The following is a 24,431-nucleotide window of genomic DNA, read 5'->3' on the forward strand; positions in this document are numbered from 1 at the left end:
CAGGTCACTGGGCAGTTATGCCGCATGTGCTTTCTGACAGGCCGGGACATGCATGTGCTGTTAATGTGGTGCTCAGTGAGTCTGTCTTGCCATAGCCTGAGGATCTGATTCTTTCATTCCTGAAGGGCTGAGGAGAAAGTGTCGTGTTCCTCAGTGGGCCATTAAAGAATGTAGGGGCAGGAATGTTCATAAACAGGAATGTTGTGTAAAAGTTGAAAATCTCTGCAAACATTAAACAGTTGAAGCGCGTATGAATTAAATTAGCATCGTTTATGCTAAAGTGTTAAATGCTGTTCTTTTAAATTTGCTCTTTAACTTAATAGCATGGATACCCTTGTAATTTAACCACACAGCTCTTCCTAAAGTCAGCAATATAATGCGTTCAGTGCCTGACTGAATGGGGCTGTTGTGAAATGTTGTGATCTAAAAAGGGAAGTCTACAAGGTGTGAGAATCATCGCAAAGCCCAGTAATTGTCCTTGTGGAATATCAAATTCCCTGCTGAATTGAGTTTTTTATTACATTGTTTATAACAACTGGCAGATTTACAGTCACATGAATATATGTTGGTTTTTTTGATGGTCTAAAAGAGACCCACCCATAGCTCTTCTCTTCTCTTCTCTTCTCTTCTCTTCTCTTCTCTTCTCTTCTCTTCTCTTCTCTTCTCTTCTCTTCTCTTCTCTTCTCTTCTCTATATAGACACACACACACACACACACACACACACACACACACACACACACACACACACACACACACACACACACACACACACACACACACACACACACACACACACACACACACACACACACACACACACACACACACACACTCCTCTTCTCTTCTCTATATAGACACACACACACAGTCACTTATAGTGTTATTTTTATTCAGCAAAGATGCAATAAATTGATCAAATAGGAATCTAAAGTCTAATAAATAATGACAATCAAATAAATAAATGCTGTTCTTTTGAGCTTTATATACATAAAAGAATCCTGAAAAAAGTATCTTGCTTCCACAGAAAACACCACTGTTAAGGTGCAGTGTGTCATTTCAACGAGACTAGATGTAATGATTATCTCACAGAAAGTTCTGGGGCAAATGTAGAAATGTCTACACCCAACCAGACACAATCAAACTGTACTTCAGCATCACACACACACACACACACACACACACACACACACACACACACACACACACACACACACACACACACACACACACACACACACACACACACACACACACACACACACACACACACACACACACACACACACACACACAAAAACCGTTCTCCAAATCAGCATATAAATTCACATTGGAAACGGGAGCAATGGCTGCTAAAAATTCAACGTTGCTATCTATGCTATTTAATATTAAAATAGAAAATATATTTATTTTAAATTGTAATAATATTTCATACTGTTTTTTTTTTCACTGTGACTATTTTCATATTTTCATATGTTCAAATAAATGCAGCCTTGGTGAGCATAAGAGGCTTCTTTAAAAAACATTACAAAATCTTACAAACCTTAAAAGATAGTAATCACACTGCATCAGATACATTTATTACTTATAAGGTAACAATATCATATACTTGTGGTGGTGGATGAAAGTGTGACACTAATGAAGGAACCTAAAGAACAGCAGGCAAGGGCATAAGATGTCAGCCATTATACAGTACTTAATGTTTTCGACTTAATGAAGTGTACAAAGCACAGTGTATCATTTACAAAGACGCACATCATGCACCTAAACGCTCAAGAGAAGAACAAAGTTAATATTTAAGATGGCTTGAAAGTGTGAAGGGAATCTGGGTCATAAAACCTGGTCAATGAGGATGTAGAGTCCTATAGAATTAGGATGAAGTCTCATTTAGCACTGTTTTAGTTTAATTTTTTTATTATTATTATTTTTATTTTTTACGTTAACTATACTGGAGCATACTGGAAATTAATAATCTTGTGTAATCTTAGAAGTTCTTGCCATCTTGTTATCTTGACTGGCTGTCACGTTGTCAGTGTTGCACATAAACAACACAATAAACTTTATTTAAATGGGGAATAGGAAATATATTCTAACAAAAACGTTAACAGCAATAGGAAGTTGGATTTTTACACACTTCCTAAAAATATGACAAAACGTTGAATGACACTTCTCAAGTACTGCAATGGACGTTCCGAGGATGCACACACTGGCCTCTGTCTCTTTAAATATATCCCCTTCCCATTGGGCATGCGCGGACATCTCCGTGTTGAGTTTGCTCCAACCTGAGGAGCAGCCAGCGCGAGCTGCTCGTACTATGGGAGCTTAAACGGTGGTCGAGGGGGCCAACATTCGCACACTGAGGGGTTCGCGGCGCCCTGGGACGAAGAGGATATGTTTCCAAATTGAGGGTCGGCACTTTTGACAAGGAGTTTATCACGTTGAGCCTGAAAAACAGCGAAAAATATGCGGATAACGGATAGTTCCTCAGGTTTACCAAATCCCTCAGCGCAACGGACAACAGCAGAAGAAACATCCATGTTACTGCTGCGGTTATAAAGGATGCTTTTTACTCAGAAACCTTCTCCGTTTAGCTTGTTTTCCCGTGGCACATGAACGTTTAGCCACGAAAAGCTCAATGTTTAAAGGCTTTAAAGCACACCAGCAGTGTATTTGAGCAGCCAGCTGAATGTTTACGCTTTAAAATGGCTGCGGACTGGATCAGAATAAGACCGTTGAATAATATGATGCTTTAAAGCTGGAAATACCCCATCTCTTGCGTTATGGTAATGATCTGGGAGGAAAGGTTTTTTTCAACGTTATGGGGAATTATTTTCCAGCCCTGCTGTGACTGCAGGAGGTAACGTAGGAAATTCCTGCCCTTGTTCAGTAACACAATGAGGCGAGACAGTTGATTTAATATGCCTGTGTTTATGCTGATTTTATCTTATCACGCTCGGATCTGGAGGTTTCCTCTAAACGATTGCCTAGATTTCGGGAAACGATCGCTGATATTCAAGGAATATTCATGATCTATACGTGAACGGATCTCCCCCTGCTGTTATAATTGAAACAATCTGGGCACCAGTAAGCAGGGAAGAAAGGCCCTAAGATATTGATACCCAATTCCACAGCAGCATCCTTAAACCATGAAAGCTGGGAAGAGGATGCTCAGACCTGAGCTGTTTCTGGTCAGACAGAGACTGCAGGGCATGCAGAGATATTTATGGCTCTGTGTGATGTTCTCCCTGGTGCTGATATCAGACTGCTCTCCATCTAAACCCTGTGAGAAGAACTGTCTGTCAGGCAAGTGTGTGAACGGATCTTGTGTCTGTGACCGTGGATGGGTTGGTGACCAGTGTCAACACTGCCAAGGGAGGTTCAAGTGAGTATTTACTAAAACATTTAAGAGTATTAAATGAGACATTTGAACCTGTTTTCAGGTCTGAAGGAACATCGAGGCATGCTTGTGTGTCAAATTCACTGATCATTGGTGCACAGATGTGATTTCTTTAATTGTTATTATATTAAAATAACAATTTAAGGTTTGTTATTGTAATACTTTGGAACATAGCATGTTACTCTCTTAGAAATCTTGAATAGGATGTTTCACATTTGTGCACCATCTGGTTAAAAACTGATTTGTTCTTGACTGGTCCCCCCTCTCAGACCATGCGCATATGGCTGAAAATATAGATTCATTTCCACATCTTTCTTGGTATACTCCTGGTGAATCCTGTGGGTCCTGGCACAGTTTAGTTGAATTAAAGTTTTGTACTTTTAGGACACATAAATTAAGTTTGCTAAGCATTTAGGCCTACACTCTGGTTTCTATAAAGCAGCACTGAAAAACTGGATGGTATAGTTTGGTGGTTTCTTGCTGGTCATATATTATATGACCCTGGACCTCATAACCAGTCATAAATCGCACCGGTATATTTGTGGCAATAGCCAACAATACATTTTGTATGGATTAAAATTAGCGATTTTTCTTTTATGCCAAAAATCATTAAGATATTAAGTAAAGATCATGTTCCATGAATATATTTTGTAAATTTCCTACCATACACATATATATATATATATATATAAAAATTATTATTAGTAATATATGCATTGCTAAGGACTTCATTTGGTCAACTTTAAAGGCGATTTTCTCAATATTTCGATTTTCTTTTTTGCACCCTCAGATTCCAGATGTTCAAATATTGTCCTATCCTAACAAACCATATATCAATAGAAATCTTATTTATTCAGCTTTCAGATGATTTGTAAATCTCAATTTCAAAAAATTTACCCTTATGAGGGTCCACATATTAGTTGTTAAATAATACAGATATGCTCTGAGGAGAGTTTTCAAACATTTACTATTGTCATTATTAATTCTTATATTCTTATAATGTCTTTTGTCTTCAGGACGGATGTCAAAGTTATTGTGGGCAGACATGATTTAGTTTTAAACGATCGTAGTTTGACAGCTGTATGATAAATGAAACGGTTGAACAAAGCTCCTGCACTCCTGTATCTTAAAATAGCATCCCGCTCTCATTGGGTGCAACAAAGATCTCCCTCTTCACTCCATCTTAGAAGCAGCTGAGAGGATGCTATTGGCATTTATAAGTGCTGTCACTCAAACTAAACTTCAGACTGACACCCACCCCTGTATGACAAAGGTCGAAAGCAACAATAGCTGGATGAAAGGAAGTGGTCTCCGTTGATGTTTTGATACTCTCGGCCATTGTTGTGCCTTTCATGCTGGTCCAGGTGACCAGGAAATGCTAGGAAGACCAGAGAGTTATGTGACCGTGTCATGCTGACCATTAGCTGCAGCTCCACAAGATACATGAACAACAAAGGCTGTCACATTGACAAATAACACTTTGTTGTTATAAAGACGGGCTAAGTGGAGACACGGGATAGAAATTATGCCTGGTGTACTACTTCATTGTTTTGAACATGGCTTGCATGTGCAGATGTTGTTTATGAGGATGCAGAATTATTAATGACCTGTGTTAGGTTTCAGGCTCATAACCAGCAATCACCTTGCATGATAGTTCTTTAATAATGTATGTAGATAGAGACCGCTCTGTGTCTGCTTGAAGTTAAAATATAGCAACCTGCAACTAGGAATCAGTCTTTTTTTCATTTATTTATTGGAATAAAACAACAACAACAACACTAAAATGGACATTCAACAAAGTGAAATATTAGCCAAGACTTTTTGCAATACCAATTTGTTGTTAGAAGTGAGTGCTTTGGAAATTTCTAGAGCAGACGTTGTCTAAACCTCATGCTTAGTAATTGGTTTGCTTTCTGTGGTTGTGCCATCTAATGGTGTAACTTCCTTAAGTGATTTCCCTATATGTTTTTCATTTAGACTGAAGATGAAACCGCAGTAGATTAAATTCCTGTGGATTATACTTAAAGGGGACCTATTATGCAAAATTCACTTTTACATGGAGTTTGGACATAAATGTGTCGGCAGTGTGTGTACACAACCATGGTAATGACAAAAATCCACCCACTCCTCATAAATCATAAGTGGTGTCTCAGAACAAGCTGTTTGCAGATTCTAGCAGTGTGACATCACATATGCTTAGGCCCCGCCCACGGCTGAGAGTCCAGTGAGTGATTTTCTGTTTTTCTTTTGCTGTTTGATTCATATTAACAACATGTATAGCAGTAGGTGCTGTATATTACGCTGCTTTCACTTTAGGGCTGTAGCTATCGAATATTTTAGTAATCCAAAATTTTTAGAATGTTACTTTACCCACCTGACCCGCGGATATAACCGCAATCCGCGCAGAATGCGCTAGTCCTCACACAATATCTTTCTCCAACATGACCGTGTGTAGTTAAATGCATTTTTTTGAATTCGAGTTACTCTAGGAATCGTTTCAGCCCTATTTCACTTTAATACACGAATATACACATGCGATATCTTTACATGCTGTAGAGCTGCAACTAACGATTATTTTTTCTGTCGACTAATCTAACGATTATTTTTTCGATTAGTCGACTAATCTAACGATTATTTTTCCAGGTTAATCTTATTATTCTTTTTTACTGATTATTGTATTTCAAAGAGGGTAGTGAATTTGTATATTATTTTAACATGAAATCAATGAATGATGACAATATTAATTGTATTTCAGGAAGGGTAGTGTACATAGTATGCCATTTTATAATGAAATATATGAACAAAAGAAGCTTTTTAAACATAATATATAATGATACTATTCATCATAAAATATATACAGAGTAGGCCTAATTAGGAAAAGTTGTTTACTATAGTAGTTGAGTATGATTTACTTATTGATTTGTGTCAATAGTAAACGAAAATGCACTTGTATTTATCTGCAAAAGGTTCACATACAGGAGCTTTCAGCATTGTGTTAATGTATAACTAGTCGTCTATTTTGAAGATACATGTGCATAAACAACGACTAAAGCTGCCAGAAGTTTTTGCCCAAACTTCAAAGACACATTTAAATGATTAAAGCTAGAGGCATATCTTAACTTTAATGTTACTTTAAGCATGTAAACTACCTATAAACAGCATGTTATTATGCATATGTGTTTGGGACAGAGGGGAACCGGGTCGCATTAACAGAAGATATATGCAGCCCATAATAAATAAAAGCACGAGACGTACTGGGGTCGGAGAAGAACCCCGGAAAATGTGACCGTCTGTTGCAGTACACGCGCCACGGTTCAGCTGCGCGAGAGAACACTGGCAGCAGGGTTGCCAGGTTTACACAACAAAACCCACCCATTCGTTACTCAAAACTAGCCCAAAACAAGCCCAATCGCGTTTCGGGGAGGTTCTCTGGTAAACATCGCGTTGGGGGGGTTAAATATGTGTGTTTTTTTGCTTCAACCCGCGGACATGAGACACAGCCCGCGGCAACAGTGTAGAAGTAACGTTAGCCCAATTCCGCGGAAAAAAGCGGACTTGGCAACACTGATTGGCAGTGTGAAAGCTCCCGCTCTCCACGCGCACAGCTTCTGCTCTGCCACCGCGTGCAGTGTGAAACCAGCGTTACAGAGCGAACAAAGCACCGTTTTTTTCGGCTTCTGTTTAAAGTACTCCCACACTTTTGAATGTCGCGGTCTGGCTTTATATGATAAATGATCATTTTCACTATGCCCGGGAGCAGAAGCTGCCATTATTCTAGATCTTCTGTTCCATTCTAGAACGTAAATAATGTGCCGCCGACGCGTCGACGCATTTCACGCACGTCGACGTATTTTCGTAGTCGACGTCATCGACGACGTCGACGCGTCGTTGCAGCCCTAACATGCTGTTTACGCTCACAGACATAACCGACTGTGTTTATGTGAACTTTGTGTGTTTTTGACATGAGATCGACTGTACAAGTAGATTTGACAAGAAATCTTTGGTATATTTTTTAGGGGTGTCGAAATAAATCGTTTCTTCGATGCACCGCGATGCAGACGTATCGGTGCAGTAATAAACCATAACCGATTATAATGTACTGACGTTTTTCTGCCGTCATTTGTCACACAGGCCTACGTTCATTGTCGTGGTAGCATACAATGGCAGAGGGAGACGAGACTCACAAGTGTGAGTAATTAAAAATGCTCCAACTACTTAAAAAGCCGACATCTGGGCACATTTTGGCTTTTATGAACAACCTGGTAAGCACGACCTGGAGAAGACATGTGCTGTGTGTAAATCATGTCACGCACAAATAAAATGTGTATGGGGTAGGGATGAAACGATTAGCGGTTTCATGATAAACCACGATAACATTTAGTGACGGTTAGTAATATCGTAAAAAATTTAATTATCATTAAAACCGCGTGTGATTATCACGATTGTCACGATTGTAAATCTTGTCCAGTCAGCGTCAGTCAGGTGCAACGAGAGCTGTTTTTTGAATGAGAAGAAATGGCAGAAGGCAGTGACAGCGCCGGGAGATTTTTCAGACTTCTAAAAGGACCAAATCTGAGGCATGGTCATATTTTGGCTTTTACAAAAGTCCTGAGGGAAACTTAATTGAAGATGGTCACCCTGTCTGCAGAACATGCCAGAAGAAAGTCGCTGTAATAGGGGGAACACTTCAAAACTACGAACGCAAGGCAAGTGGACTTTGACCTCAATACCAAAACTTCGTCTGGGAAATAATAACGTGAAGCGAACGAACAAATTCAGACAAGACTAAGGTGACATTTAAGGGATAGTAATCAGGGCTTGACATTAACAACCGCCATTTGCGGGTGTAACGTTATATTTCGGCTGCACACTAGCCACTTTGGCTGTTGAACTTATTATAGTCTTCTCAAAAGCCATCTGTTATAATCGCGTTGCGCATTATAACCACTCACACGTGGTTCTATTGATTTTATGAATGCAATGTCTAATAATCAGAGGCGTTCAGATTAGTGGAGTTTTGTTCAGAGCGCGCGCCGCTCTCACTCGCTGAAATCTACTCAAAGCAGAGATAAATGTGCGATGTATGCAGGAGATTCACTCATCATACAGAGGTTGACTGTTTTTGTTCTATTTCAGCAGCGAAAATAGTTTCAAACAAACACAGCAGAACCACAGCGCATCTGATTTGACTGGCATAAAGTTGGTGAATTTAGGGACCGTCTCTAAAGTTACATATAACATTGGTAACGTTATACACGTTTCAAACTTCAATAGCATTTGAAGGGAATGACAGTCATACAACTGACTGTAAAGTGTTCATCTAGGTGTCAGGTATGATGCACACATTTTGATATTTAATAAAATAAACTGTCAAATCATATGGAAATATGGATATGCATTATTTCACTAGGATACTGTTTGATACTGTTTGTGTTACTTACACAAAATAGTATGCTAGATTTAAATGCATCATTGCTGAACACTGATGAGAATATTGCTTGAAAATATATTTACAGAGATAATATTAGAGATTATATTTATGACAAATTATTATTATTTATGCATTATGCGTTGCTATTGACGACGGCCATTATAAGGAAGGAAATCCCACAGAATCTAGCTTAAAAAAGTGCATAGAGCTGCTTTAGTTATTTGTTGTTTGTTGATTTTCAAATATAAAACTTGTTGAAATATTTTAAGTGTGTGCATCTGTTCTTTTTGAACACTTTCATCTCATTTGAACAAAACCGTGATAATATTGATAACCGTGATAATTTGGGTCACTATAATCGTGATGTTAAATTTCCATACTGTTTCATCCCTAGTATGGGGTAATAATACCGCTAACTTGAGAAACCACGTCAGCCGTTTTCATCATGAGCTGTTAACGCCTGTCAGTGCCATGGTGAACCCAGCTCAGCCAAAAATGAATCAAATTATATCAACGTTAGAGTTCTTAAAGGACCTGTTTACACCTGGTCACTTCATGTGCGTTTTACAGATCAGATATCTATCTGATTTATCAAAATTATTTCATTTACATTTGGTCACACAAATGTATCTCTGCAAAACGGATATAAATCTGATCTCCAATTCCCGCACTATATGCAGATTCAATGGGGTTAACGTCACCGAAAACAATGATATGAGCTGCATTTTATTAATTTCAAAATCAAAGACCACAGTAGGAGAGAACGTGGCAACAGCACTGGTAAGACGTCATTCGGTTTCTTTACTTTTAATGAATATGACTGAAGGTGTTTCTCAATTAGGCATGAACGATATATTGTTATCGTATCTATATCTAGATATGAACTTTCAAGATATTACTATCGAAAAAAGTAACGATATAGACAATATAGATTTCCCCTCTCTGCGCTCGCCCTGCATACAACTCTGGCAGTCACAACAAACATCAGTTTTACGAGTGCCCTTGAATGCACCGCTAAAGCCAGCGCGCACACACTACCAGGGACGTGGGAACTATATTGTGAGAGGGGGGGGCGGCATTTCCATGGTGACGCGTCATTGCTTGTCACGTGACACACCGCAGCAGCAACAGCGCTGAATGAATGATGATCTGCTTTTATGTCATTTTTTCCTTTTTTATTCAGAATATTCACAAATGTGTTAGCTATGGCATGAAATATCTGATATTCCGATTGTCAAATACATGCAAGTGGAAGTATATTGTTGTTTAAACACCTTTATAACGATCGCGTTAGTTGAGCTGTATGCGCGATGGGCGCCGCCGTGTTAGTTTGTGCCGCAGACGCAGTTCAGAGAATCGGATCTGTTGGATTTACAACCTCTATGTTTACAACACGTGAATTCATCCACTTCTCCCGAAATACTTAAAAGTAAGTGGCTGGTGAACTGGGAATAGAATAGAGTAAACATTGAAGTTACTTACACAATGTGTATCTAATATGAATAAAACGTGTCGAATTATAATGGAAAGGATTATTATTACCTCTTCCATAGACATCAGTGTGTATTTTACAAACTCTAAATGTATTGTTTTTTTTAATACTTATGTGAATGTATATGTTTGAAACCTAAAATAAACAGTATGTGGTTGAAAACACTGAAAAGTTGTGATATATGACAGCTCTGAGCGCGCCTGTCTCTGGCTAAATTCAACATTTGAATTTAGCAGTTGATCATGTGATGCACTTGATCATACGCTCCAGGGACCGGCCTAGACTGATTACACCTGTGTGATCGTACGTGCGAAAGGCTTAAAAACAATACATTTTCTGACACAAATTTTTGAAATGTAGGCTAAAATCAAACATTTTAATTCAGATTCTAGTTTTCACCGAACACGTAGTCATATCGTATTGTATCGATATCGAGATATCTGGCATGAAAATCGAGATATGAAATTTTGTCCATATCGTTCAGCCCTATTCTCAATGTCAAGGATCCTTCCTCTGCAGGACTGGTCCTTCCAAGTCACTTCCTTCAGAGGCTAGGCGAGGCTCCTCTTTAGAATTCAGAGAACACGTAAATGGAACAGGCTAGCAAGTGCATGTCAGCCTCATTATGTCAGTGAAAAGGTCCGTTAGCCATCAATAACGTAATTTGTATAATATCAATACGGTTGTAATTTGTACTGGCATTTAAAAGGTAAACTTTACTTATATTTACTACGGTTATAACAAATGTTTGGTAACGTAAATACTTACGCTTGAAAGCATATTGCCCCATTAACGCTCCGACTCCGCCAACGTCCGATATTTTTTTAACAAGATAGCAAAGCTGCTCGCATAGGATTGTGGGTGATTTGAGTACGCTAAGAGCGCGAAGGCTACTCGTATGCATCCTCTCCTGTATATGGTATATTTTTCGAACGAAGGACTCAGACCTTGGATTTAGACTTTAGCTTTCACTGTAATGCGGCCCAGACCACCTCCTGAAGTGGCTTTTAGTATTTTGTGTATTTATTCTAAACGCTCCTGTTGTCTTCTGTGCCCAGACTTGAGTTTTGTTTGATACATTCAAGAAGCGTGTTTTCTTTGAGCAGTTAAAATTAAAGGTGTCATGAACTGGCTTTTAAAAAAAAAAATTATACTGTTGTCTGAGGTCAACTTATGACGTTTGTGTCGTTTTTACATTCAAAAACATCATAATGAATAAGTAATAGGCTATTTTCTGCCTTGGTTTTGAGGCTCTCTGAAAAACACTTGGATTTGATGGGCGTACCGCACTGAAGACTTGGAAGTAAACGCCCATGACTAGGATTGGATAATATTTGCATATTAATGAGCTTCAGCTACTGTCTGTCCCAGAAATCGTCTGGGGGAAATGCTCAGAGGACTCGCAAAATATCAAACAAACACAATGATTAAATCATTGTCTCGCGGACACACACACACACACACTCGCTCGCGCTGACACACACACACACACACACACACACACACACACACACACACACACTCACGTGGACACACACACACACTCTCACTTGCGCGGACACACACACACACTCGCTCGCTCGTGCGGACACACGCACACACACTCGCTCACTCACTCACGCAGACACACGCCCAATTCAATAACACCTTCTCCACCCTGTGACAGCGTGCTAAGGTATGTAATCAATAGATTTCAAACGATCTGTAATGTTATGCAAAACTAACACGTATAACATTTTAGCCTACTCACATAAGTGTGTTCAGAAGGAAGCTTATGCAGGGACGATCCTTAGCTCACGAGTCGGTGGGCGGGGCTACAAAAGCATATTTATCTGTAGAGGCGGCGTCTAGGTCCTATTTCGTAAGAGATCCGCATATTCATCACCCCTTTAAAGGTTCAGTTCATATAACTAACAAAATTATATACATGAGGATGCAGGGCATCGTCACTGCATTGTGATGCATCGTGATATCATACTGAACCGAATCGATGGCATGATAATCGTAATCGAACCGAACCGTGAGACCAGTGTAGGTTCACACCCTTAATTTTTTTACAGACTGCCGAAATTTAGCTACAGAAACAATTGGTGACTATAGTGACAAACAATTTGTTGTTTGAGTTGTGGATATTTTGGGAAAAAGCTTCGCTTTATATTAGAGCTGCACGATTAATTTTTAAAAGATCGCAATCTCGATTCAAACACCTACGCAAAAGCATTCACAATCTTCCGATGTGAATGCTCTCATTCGTTGACATGAGCAGTGAAAATGCGCTGCTCACACTCCGCTGACACTTGCGACGCTAAACCAAAGACATTAGGGACTTTTAAAGTATGACCATCGCACTGCAACATTCAAATCTGCGTTCGCACTACCGCTGATCCTGTGAGAGAGTAGCTGTAAATGTACAAATAAGCAACTTCACAGTCTTTTCAACCACACATTTCGTTATTTATGTGTTACAAACATTTAAATCGCAGGGGACAAATGTGTACTGGGATAAAAATGTATAGTTTGGGTATGAACATTGATATCTAGTGATCAAAATGGAGCATATCACCTTTTTGAAGTGTTTTGACGCTTTTATGTATTAATACAAGTTATCGCTTATTATGCCAGGAGGTGGTTTAAAAAAGTGTTTGACATTGAATCATTCATTCACCACTCAAGAGATTGATTCACAAACGCTGATTCATCCAAAAGTCTTTATGAATGAGACATGACTCAAATTAATGTATGTTTTAAATAGCCTGAAGCGATGAACATTTTATTAGAACCTCTAGTAAATGATGTGTTTTTTTGTTTAGTTGTCTAATGTTTTTTCTTCAGAATCGTGGGAGAATCTCATTTTATCCAGAATCATGCAGCTCTGCTTCATTCAGTTTACCAGCTGTGTAACTATTGACGCTTAAATAATGTTCTAAAGTATGAACTGCTGGTCAAACAGGTTTGCAATATTTTCTGAATCCACTCGCGTTTGTTTGGACTGTTCTCTCTCACTGAATCATCTGAAGCGATTTGTCAGTCGGTAAAACAAACAGACATTATTGAGAGAACAACCAGCACTGTATTTTTTTTCAGTTGTTTTCCTCTGAACATGCGCTAAATGGCTGCTTAACTATTTTGTTGCTTTTTGGAGTTTTCCGATTTAAAACCTTTTAAAACCTCTAGTCTAGAGTAAATGATGACAGAATTTTTATTTTTGGTGACCTATCCCTTTAATGGGTAGTTGATGCATGTCTGTCAAAGTTAACTTAAAACCATGTATGTAAACAATGCAGAGGTGTAAAGAGTACCTGAAAACCATACTTAAGCAAAAGTACAAATGGGCAATTCCATGCAAAGGTCATCCTTGACAAAAAAGTTGGGCAGACACATACAGACCTGTTCTTAAAATGTCCACCTGCGTCTGTACTTTATTGTATCTAACCACTCTCATCAAATTTTAAAGATATTTGCTGTTTTGTTAAGTCATTTACAAAGTTTGCGCCAATACAAGTAGCATTTTTAAAATGTCTTTTCTACTCTTTTCAAGAAAGGGAATAGATAGACTTAATGTTTCAACAAATTGTTATCATTTGGCAATTTCCTCATTAACAAGAGGATGATAGAGCATTGTGTAGACTTTAACAGCAAAGCTCTATAAATTTATATGCCACTTGTTTAATGTATCTGCGAGTTCCAGGGCCAAGTAATGTTGTCTATAATGTTTTATAGGATGAGTTTATGCTACACTTACAGTGTTGATGCAGAAATGTCCAACGTTTCTGTGCTATGTTAACTTATATAAATGTAATGTAAAATTTTGCGTCATGGACGTGACGTTACATTAAAAAGAAATCAAACCCACGTCTGATATAACTTGCCTTTCAGCCGCTGGCAGCATGGCAGTGTCAACAAGCTTCTCCTCCGTGTTTCCTTGAAACCTAACATAGCCTAAGGTCTTTAGGCTATAATCACAGTCTTAAAAAGAAGTTAGCAAAACAAAGGGTTGCTCGCTGGAGATATTTATGCAAATAAATACATTTCTATTGGGATCGACGCCTCGAATAATAATGAAAATCTCACATCTTCCATAATGATCTCTGCCTTAATGTTCTCTCTGTGTGATTAAAGTATTCACTGTAGAGAGGCGTCCTGAAAGCGTACGATGAACCTGATTGGTTTAGGCGCAGAACAGGTGCCCTTCGCTCACGCTTTCTGGCATTCAAGCTCAGGTTTTGATAGCTCTAGTTGAAGACGAATGGGTAAAATTGTAATGATAGTAAAAACGGTGTACAATCAGGTAAAATAATAACCATTTCTGAAGCTGAATTGTTAGGGATGCACTGGAATTTTCAGCCAAAACAGCCTGTGAAATCTGTGCTGTGTTCTGTTGATGTGTGAACAAAACTTCACTAAATATTTGTACTTAGTTCACTGTAAGTTCCTCTGAATATGAGTTTCAGCTAAATGACAACTAATATAATATGGTTACATTTTCGCTATTTTGGTAGCCATCTTAATTTTTCAGATGGTGTTCTTAATATCAAAGCATTCACAGTAATTTTATGTGTCAACAAAAGTGCTGTGATGGCTTGTTGATTTCCCAAACTGATTCTATGTGTATTTCAGATTTGTCAAATTGATAAGAGTTTTGCCACGTCCATAACATTGTTTTTTCCTCATTGTACTCTTCACAATTTATTTTTTATTTTTTATATTGTGATGTTTTTTGGTGAACTATCCCTTTAATGGGTAGTTGATGCTTGTCTGTCGAAGTTAACTTAACCATTATGTAAAAAATGCAGAGGTGTAAAAAGAGTACCTGAAAACCATACTAGTAAAAGTACAGATGGGCAATTTCATGCAAAGATCATCCTTACCATGACAAAAAAGTTGGGCACACACACACAGAGCTGTTCTTAAAATGTTCACCTGGGTCTGTACTTTATTGTATCTAACCACGTCCATAACATTGTTTTTTCCTCATAGTACTCTTCACAATAATTAAATATTTAAAATAAGTTTTTATGTTTAGCTAAGACCCCTTCATCATGTAGATATTAATATTTATACATTAGACTTAAAAGTTCACAGACTTTTCACAGAAAATGTATAGTGTAGTGGAAATTATTGTCAGTTGGGCCCCATTGACTTCCATATAGTATTTTTGGTCCCACTTTATATTATGTGGCCTTAACTACTATGTACTTACATCAAAAAATAAGTACAATGTACTTATTGTGTTCATATTGTATCGCAAAACACTTTTGCGGATATTGAGGTGGGATACGGGTAAAGTTAGGGACATATGCGTAAGTTTAAGGGTAGGGTTAGGTGTAAGGGAAGTGTTAACAGTGTAATTATAAATGTTGGTGAGTAAATTGTGGCAGAATTTTCATTTTTGGATGAACTATCCCTTTAAGTACAGTAACTAATTGCATTTACTCAAATACTTGAGTAACCACTTAAAAAATGCATATAAGGGGATGTGATACTGTACCTGTTTACTTTTTCTTTTATTATTTTTATTTTCTTGTTTTTAACCTTCATTTGAAAAAGTCCTGCTGTGTGACAAATGCATTTTAAAAGTACAAATATTCCATCAATATGAAGTCCTACAAGATGCATGCATAATAATTATAAAAGAATTAGCAAAACGTTTCCAAATGGTTTTAGAATGAGTATAATATTTAACACAGCAGGACGTGTTAGCTTGCCAAACATACTTCAACTACCCTTGTGCGAACATCTATTTGAAATATGTCTGTGGTTTTCAAACATCATGTATGCTCTAGACTGCTGTATAGTTGTTGGTGAAATCGTTTGGTATTTGGGTTAAGCCAAGCCAGTCGACATGATCTGTGCACTATTTTTAGGCTGATCTTTATGGATGACTATCTGAAGTGCAATGCAAGCTACATCATCTTCATCAAACAAGCCTAACAGATTGCTTGGCTTTGGTCAACTGCAAGTCTAGTGGTCAGACACCGGAAGGTTTTGTTCTTTGTTTCTTTTCCTTTTCCTTTAATAGCTTTTAGGTTCCAGTTTGTATAGATTACCATTCAGCATCAAGCTAATGTGTTATATTGATAAAATGCAGGTCGGACAAAGGTGAGCCCACCGGAGGCAACATATGAAATCTATTTAAAATCTCTTTTGCTTTGGACCAAGCATAGATCCAGTCATTTGCAACACTGAGAGCCACTGTGTGGATGCTTCCTCTGCATCACACTTCACCCAAACATCCTGGACAATAACAAGGAGTGTTTGAAAATGGCGCTTTCACTCTAAAATCCCCTTTGTCTGTAAAAGTGTCTCACAGCTGTTGATGTCACAGCTGTCATTTTCTCAACTCCTTGTGAATAGATATTGCTGCTGTACATTTGATCTTCCTGCTCAGTGGGAGGTTAAATATAGCTCCTCAGTGTTTTTGATTGAATCAGAAGTCAAATGCGATAGAATAACTTGTTTAGAATGGTGCGCATATAGTAGTTAAAAGGTTGTTCAGTGGAGAAGATACAGGCTAGATGATACCACGACTTTAAATAAATGAACAGACCTGAATTGTTCATCAGTCCAAACCTAGTGTCTTTGCCTTCAAATCAAAACTGCCATTAAAAACAGCTTTCCTGTTGCACAACAGCTAAACGAACAAGTGGTGGGAGTCAAGGGCTGTGAGGACAGGCACATTCAGGAAGTGATTGGCAGATATCGGTGGACTCCTATTCACTTGGCAGGAAACAGGGTTTGGGTTAGCTGACGAAGAGGCCCATTTTAGTGTCAACATTTTAGTATGGATGACTACAGTGCTGAGTTGCACCTTTCAGACCCTATTTACCTTCAGCGCACAAGTCCTTGGTTGTGTTCTGTAGTGAATGAAAACGAGTGTGTGAATTCGGACACTGAGTGCGCCGGAAGTCACTTTTGCATAGTTTTTGCTTAGCAAACTGGCAGTTTCAGTAGTAATGAAAAGATTTATCTCCAGCATGCAAACTAGCATGAATAAACCTTAATTAAACAATTGAATAATCAATTAAAAAGGAATATTTAGGGTTAGGGTTATTGTATGATATTACACTGTAGCCACATTGGACTAGCAGTTTGGTTGTACACTCGTTATTGTGGGTAGGGATGGAACGATTACAGGTTTCATGATAAACCACGAAAAAATGTTAGTAATATCGTTTTAAAATGTAAGTATCATTAAAACCGCGTTTGATTATCACGATAATCGTGACGTGAAGCTTGAGCCAAAGACAAACAAACAAGTTCAGACAAGACTAGGGTGACATTTAAAGGATAATATAATGTATAGTCATTGTACACTTATAACACAGATTTTCTTAACCACATAAATAATTACTGGGGCATATTGAATGTTTTAAATCTTACCTGTTTATAAATCCATTTTGTACAGTGTACAAAACAATCGTCCAGACAATGATCACAAGAAGTCATAGTAATAATTATAGTAGTATTAATAGTAAAGTCCTCTGATTTTATTTTCAGTAGAATCAAAAGCAGAGAAGCAAGACGCAAGTTCCTTTTGAATGAAACGAGAGAGCGTCCGTGGTTCGTGGATGTGCGCTGTTATAATGTGTTGCTATTGACGGCGGCCATTATAAGGAAAGAAATGCCACAGAATAGAATCTTGCTTAAAAAAGTGCTTAGAGCTGCTTGTTTTATTTATTTTTTGTTGATTTTCAAATATAAAACTTGTTGAAATGTTTTCAGTGTGTTCATCAGTTCTTTTTTGAACACTTTCATCTCATTTGAACAAAACGGTTATGATAATCGTGATAATTTGGGTCACTATAATCGTGATCTGAAATTTTCATTCACCGTTCCCTTATTGTGGGATTGAATGAGTGCACTTGATAACATCCGCTATTGTTTCAGACACCTCTACAAATGGCTGTCCCCTCAAATAGTGCCCTATTTAAGGGTATATGGGACGATTTGGGACACAGCCTTTGTTTTTTGAAATATTGCATGGGCTGCTCTGCAGATCTTTATGTAACTCTCTTCCTGTCTGTTTCTGAATGCCTGAGGCCAGCCTTTGAGCGAGGCTGAGTGAACCTTGTCCGGTGACGGCTTCAAAGCCGCTGGGATAGGTATTAATCCTGCCTGTTGGTGGATATATTTGCTTTGGTACTGGGCTATAAAAGATGCATGAAAACCTGGTGAATATTTTAACTGTTGACTCACCTACAGTTGCCTTTTTTTTGCCTCTCTTCTGGGCCTCTGAGTGTGTGCCCGTACAAAGAAACATCCCACTCGCCAGCATACAGCCTGAGGGATGTCCTCCCCGGCACAGGAAGTGGTGCACTGTGATTACTGTTTTTAACCGCTCTTAAAATCTCTCTGTCTGATTATAGAGAACACAGTGGAGAAATAGCTTGTTAATAAGCCACGATTTAACCTACAACAAGAATATTGCAAGAATGCATGGTTTTTAGCGTTTGCATTAAGTTGGCTGCATGGCACAGGCATTTTGTTGTGAAGAAATTCTTTACTTTCAAGTGAAGAATGATTCACAGATTGAAATAAATGATTACTACAAAAGGTACAAGAATCAAAGATGACTCGTTTGCAGGCTGTTTTCACTTTGATGTGTGGTGCACAGATGAATATCATTCTGTGACATATTTTGTGATGCTGTTGCATTGATAAGGGAACACAAACTATTAAAGCATATTATAAAATTAAAAACAGGAAATGTATAATCCATCTAAAGTGTTTTTCTAATTGGTCTGTTAATCGGTGTGTTAATGCACTTAAAGGAACACGCCAACTTTTTGGCTTATTAACTGTATTCCCCAGAGTTAGATAAGTCTATCCACCTGTTTCCGGGGGGCGCTACTGTAAATAAGAACGTGGGTACAACTTCCGGTAAGGCGGCGGAAGTAGTATTCCAATGGTATTTTGTGTGCTAGTTAGTGGAGAGGCTAAGTGTTTTTCGGATCATTGGCAAGGTTTCAAAATGATAATTTTTTACTTTTTTTTATCAGATGGTGCCACAAGGTTTAAGTGAAGGTTACTGTGAAGCAACATTTGCAGAATGACACGCACTAAACATTTCATTTAGTACATTTATTAGTTAATTAATAATATCACAATACAATAAACAGTACAATTTTCGTGTCCTTAATTGTCCTTCCTTACTTTACTGACCTTCCACCAAAGTGCTGCTGCATGACTACAACAGCGTCCTGGCCCTAATTCATGAACAACCGCTGTCTGTACTTCACCTATCAATGATGCTAGCACCCATGCTTTGTGATGGGATACGTGTAGGCTCAGGCTCAGCTCAATGTCCGCTTTTAGATCGTTTCCGACAGATACTGATACGCCTCTGAGCTTTTCAAATTGCTCATCGCCTTACCATCACAGGTTACTGAATCTAGAGAATAGCTTAAAATGCTACCGTACGCGATACGAGGCCACTTCTTCACGTCATCCTTCCAACCAACAACCGCGGAGGATAAAGGTACTGTTGTTTCAGCCTTTTGAAAGTTCGTTGAGGTTGTGTTCCCACATCGTTAGCAAATTTGGAGAGCTTGAATGACTGTCAACTGTTGAATGTCAATAAGCTTTGTTTCCAAAACGTGCGCATAAACTACGATGGAAATGCATAAAGTCCCGCTTGTTTACTTCGAACCGGAAGACGCTCCCACTTTTGACGCAAGGCTTCATGGGGCGTAGGAAATTTGTGGATGCATACCATTCTCATCTCTGTGCGTGCCATAACTCTGTCTGACACCCACCCCCCCCGTCCCCGCTAGCCTAGCTTAGCACAAAGACTGGAGGTACATGGCTCCAGCTAGCCTACTGCTCAATAAGTGACAAAATAACGCCAACATTTTCCTATTTACATGTTGTGATTTATATAGTCACATTGTGTACAAATAACAAGGTTACATGAGACACATCCGTCTTATAAGCGTATACATACTGGGGACTATATTCTCAGAAGGCGCAGCACTGCTCTACTTCTGCGGAGTGATTTGCTCGCAGCACATGAGAGGCAGCATTGTTACTTCCGTCAACAAAACCAGCGTGACTGTAGCTGTTTTTGCACAATGAACCCACAGACAAAAATTAAAACTGCCCATCCCTCTTCCAATTCATTAGCAAGGTAAATGCTACAGTCCAGAGAATTACCTCTAGCACCGCTCATTTGTTACTGTGACAGAGCGCGTTCGTGACAACGCAATACTCACATTACAGGGGATACATGGAGCACGGGAACAACTGCAATACAGTAGTGACTACCCTATTCATGTAACTGTGTCACAAACGTTACATTAGATCTAGCTAATGGTACTGTTACAGTAGGCTAGTCATCTAAAAACATAACGGAACACTTACCGCAGTCGCGGGCGATCCGTCTGTACTATCGATGGGCTGGCTGTATCCTTCAGCACACATTTCATGGTCAGTGTGGCAAATTCCATTTTTTCAAAATAGTCGTCCTCTGTGAAATGTTCAGCGCAAACGCGATGGTGTTTGATGATGGCTAAAATTACAGGTGTGTTTGGATCTATATCCAGAGCAAGTAGCCATCGATTCATCAGGTCAGTGTTTTGGATTGGAATTCTATGAAATATCATTATATTACCTGGTCTCCCCTGTTTATTGTCTTAGTTCTTTACAATACACAGCGAACACCCATGATTGTAAACTATCTAGTAATTGCTGACTCTATTATTCCAACTCTGAGCGAACTCTCCTCACTGCGGTGCTGCGAGCAAATCACTCCGCACTCAGCAGAAGTAGAGCAGTGCTGCGCCTTCTGAGAATATAGTCCCCAGTATGTATACGTTTATAAGATGGTCTCATGTAACCTTGTTATTTGTACACGCTGTGACTATACACATCACAACATGTAAATAGGAAAATGTTGGCGTTATTTTGTCACTAATTGATAGTAGTTATGGCACGCACGGAGATGAGAATGGTATGTATGGACTTATCTAACTCTGGGGAATACAGTTAATAAGCCAAAGTCCCAAAAAGTTGGCGTGTTCCTTTAAAATTAATACTTTTATTCAGCAAGAATGGATTTGGATTCAAAAGTGACCGTAAAGACAAAAAAAAATTCAAGTAAATGCTGTTTTCTTGAACTTTCTATTCATCAAAGAATTATGGAAAAAAAGCATCATGATTTCCACAAAAACATTTTTCAACATTGATAAATGTTTCTTATCATAAAACAAAAAACTGTTATTTTAAAAGGCGGTAATATTTCACTGTTTTTACTGTATTTTTGATCAAATAAATGTGGTCTTGGTGAGTTAAGAGTAGGGCCTAAAAAAAAAATCCCAGATTTTTTCACAAAAAATCCAATTTACGATTTAAAGACTTCTTTCAAAAGCATTTGGACAGTAGTGTATGGCTATTATTAAGTAATAATAAATAGTTATTGTTTTAAATAATTGCTTCAATAAGTTAATTAATCTGTGCCAAGAAATGAAAAGGATTGAAGCTGACATTGTCCAAAATCTAGGTTTCCAAACTTTTGATGGGCATTGTGTTGACCTCATTGACAACTAAACTAAGCCAAAAATATTGTTTCTAAAAATAACCTTCTTGTATTAATCATGATTCTGATGTAACAGCTTATTTGGATCTAATATCCACTGTAATGGAACTTTTTAGCCTACCAACCAAGGTAGATGAGAAAATGTACCAGTCAGCTAGATTGTTGATACAGGAAGTTGTGAAAAGTCTAGCAAGAAACACATTTAGGCGTGAGGAAGAGACAGATTTAATTGCATTAGACATTAAAATAAATGATTGGAATATATACAGACAGGCAAAAGCACAGACTCAATGACATTCTCTTGTGCGCTGTTGTCAAGGACATGAATGAGAATTAATGAGCTGATTCAATTGCTGTGCAGAATTACAAAAATGCTACATGATAGAATAATAGCGAGCATCTCCAGTTTTATCAGAAGAGAATAGCGGTTAATGAACGTGCATGTCTTTTTTGTTTTATTCTGAATATTAAAATTTGTTCACCCAAAATGAAAATTCTGTCATTAATTACTCATGTCGTTCCAAACCCGTAAGACCTTCGTTCATCTTCAGAACACAAATTAAGATATTTTTTTATGATATCCGAGAGCTCTCTGACCCCTCCATAATCAGCAATTTAATTAACACTTTCAAGGACCAGAAAGGTAGGAAAGACATTGTTAAAATAGTCCATATGACTCAAGTGGTTCAGCGTTAATTTTATGAAGTGACGAGTATACTTTGTGTGTGCAAAAAACGAACAAAAATAACAACTTTATTCAACAATTTCTTCTAGTCTGTGTCAGACTCTTACGACCTTACTACCTTTCTGGTCCTTGAAAGTGCAGGGCTCCAGACTAACTTTTTTCACTAGGAGCACAGTGGCCCCCAACTGAAAATTTTAGGGGCACAACCAGAACATTTAGGGACATGCACCGTAAATCAACATGAAAAATACTTTGATAATAACAGGGCTCCAGACTAACATTTGAGAGCAGTGGCACCAGGACAATTTATCATAAGGTTAATTTAATCATACAATTACTATTGTTTTGCATTGTTTTGTTAATAAGTGCAGTTACTAATAATAGTACATGTTTGTTTATTGGAAATTTAACAGTAAAGCGCTGAGCTTGAATTGTTATGCAGAAAAAATTAACTTATTAACAACAGTAATGTGTAAAAACCTCATTTTTATAAGGAAAATTGTAATATTCCACTCTTATTAAATGTACTATTGTTCTTCTATAGTATCGTACTGAACTAAAAGGAGCACTCTTTACTTGTTTTCTGTGTAATTCAGTCACAATTTAAGGAAAAGTTTTCGTTTTTCATGAGACTTTGTGACTTCCTACTTTTTTCCATATATCAAGGAGTGGAAATGTCTAATATGTCAAATAAGTGCTCCTATGCCACCACCTACTGGTTATAGTGTTTGTTTGTTTTTTGCCATAAAGTGGCCAGCACCTTTAAACTTTTAGTTTTACAAATCATCACACTAAAAATAATATTCAAATTGGATAATATTTAGAGCTTTGAAGTGCTGGAAAAAGTGTGAAACGCTTGAAAAGTGCTTGAATTTCACTCTCAAAAGGTTGTACGAACCCTGAGATGAATAAAGTAAAAAGACAAAGAAAAGAAAAAACATTCGACTATTTCTTCCACAATACCATGTGGTGTTACTACATTAAATCCATGGTGAATGTTTATGATTTGTGGACTGAAACACCTGAATGTTTCAAAATGTTTCTCCTGGTCTCTGCGATGTCTATTATTGCTCCGAGCTGATAAACGTCCGCGCAGCACAGCTCAAACGAGTAGCGCGGTTCCGTTCCGCTTTGTTTCGTTTGCCATCAAATGTTTCTCATATGCAACAGAAATGGCAGCTCTTATCAGTTGGGCATCGTGGTGGTCTCACCAGTGCGACTTCCAACCAAATTCAGTCGCACCAGCAGGAAAAAAGGTCACAAAATGTGACCATTTAGTCGCAGTCTGGAACCCTGAAGTGGTAATTAAATTGCTGTCTATGGAGGGCTCAGAGAGCAATTGGATTTCATCAAAAATATCTTAATTCGTGTTCCAAAGATGAACCAAGGTCTTACGGGTTTGTAACGACATGCGGGTGAGTAATAATGACATAATTTTCATTTGTTTGGTTAACTAACCCTTTAATTACCATGTACACAATATTTCACAAGTTGCAGTTCTGTTTGGTATAGAAATGACAATCTTTACCTTTAAGTATCATAGTAATGCTAAGACATCATGTGAAATATTGATGTGTGTTGGCTTCCTCTGGTTTACTCCAAGATGCTAGTGCAACACCAGCTCAGTTCTTCTTTTTGTTCTCTTAAAGATGAGTAGGACAGAAGCTCTCGGCACTGTCACTTAGATTGATGACCTTGTAGAATTCAGCCAGAGAAGTGTTTGGCTACGCGAGCAGCAATAACGTGTTCAATTAAGAGTGTGTCTGTGGAATATTGAGGTCATTGTTTATAAGGATGCATCCCTTCAAGTCGGCATCTACAAACAATAGGCCTTGTCTAACAAACAATGCCGCCAGCTTGGTCCGGTTAATGTGGTTTCACAAAACGCAGACAG

At 38.2% G+C, this 24,431-nt stretch overlaps 1 protein-coding gene across 4 annotated transcripts in view; it reads left to right on the forward strand.

Annotated features, from left to right (window-relative positions):
- The first annotated feature begins 2,250 nt into the window (after positions 1-2,250).
- The window catches only part of atrnl1b (attractin-like 1b), a 154,147-nt gene continuing 131,966 nt past the window's right edge, over positions 2,251-24,431 (forward strand). For all 4 annotated transcript variants that reach the window (XR_013818669.1, XR_013818670.1, XM_079846036.1 and 1 more), the window contains exon 1: positions 2,251-3,381. Coding sequence is in view for 2 of the 4 variants with exons in the window: in XM_079846036.1 (XP_079702162.1) it covers positions 3,146-3,381 (236 nt within the window). In the remaining 2 variants the exon portion in view is untranslated. The remainder of the gene's footprint in view (positions 3,382-24,431) is intronic.

Source organism: Gobio gobio, assembly GCF_949357685.1.
Source record: "Gobio gobio genome assembly, chromosome: 20".
In the NCBI taxonomy this organism is placed as follows: domain Eukaryota; kingdom Metazoa; phylum Chordata; class Actinopteri; order Cypriniformes; family Gobionidae; genus Gobio; species Gobio gobio.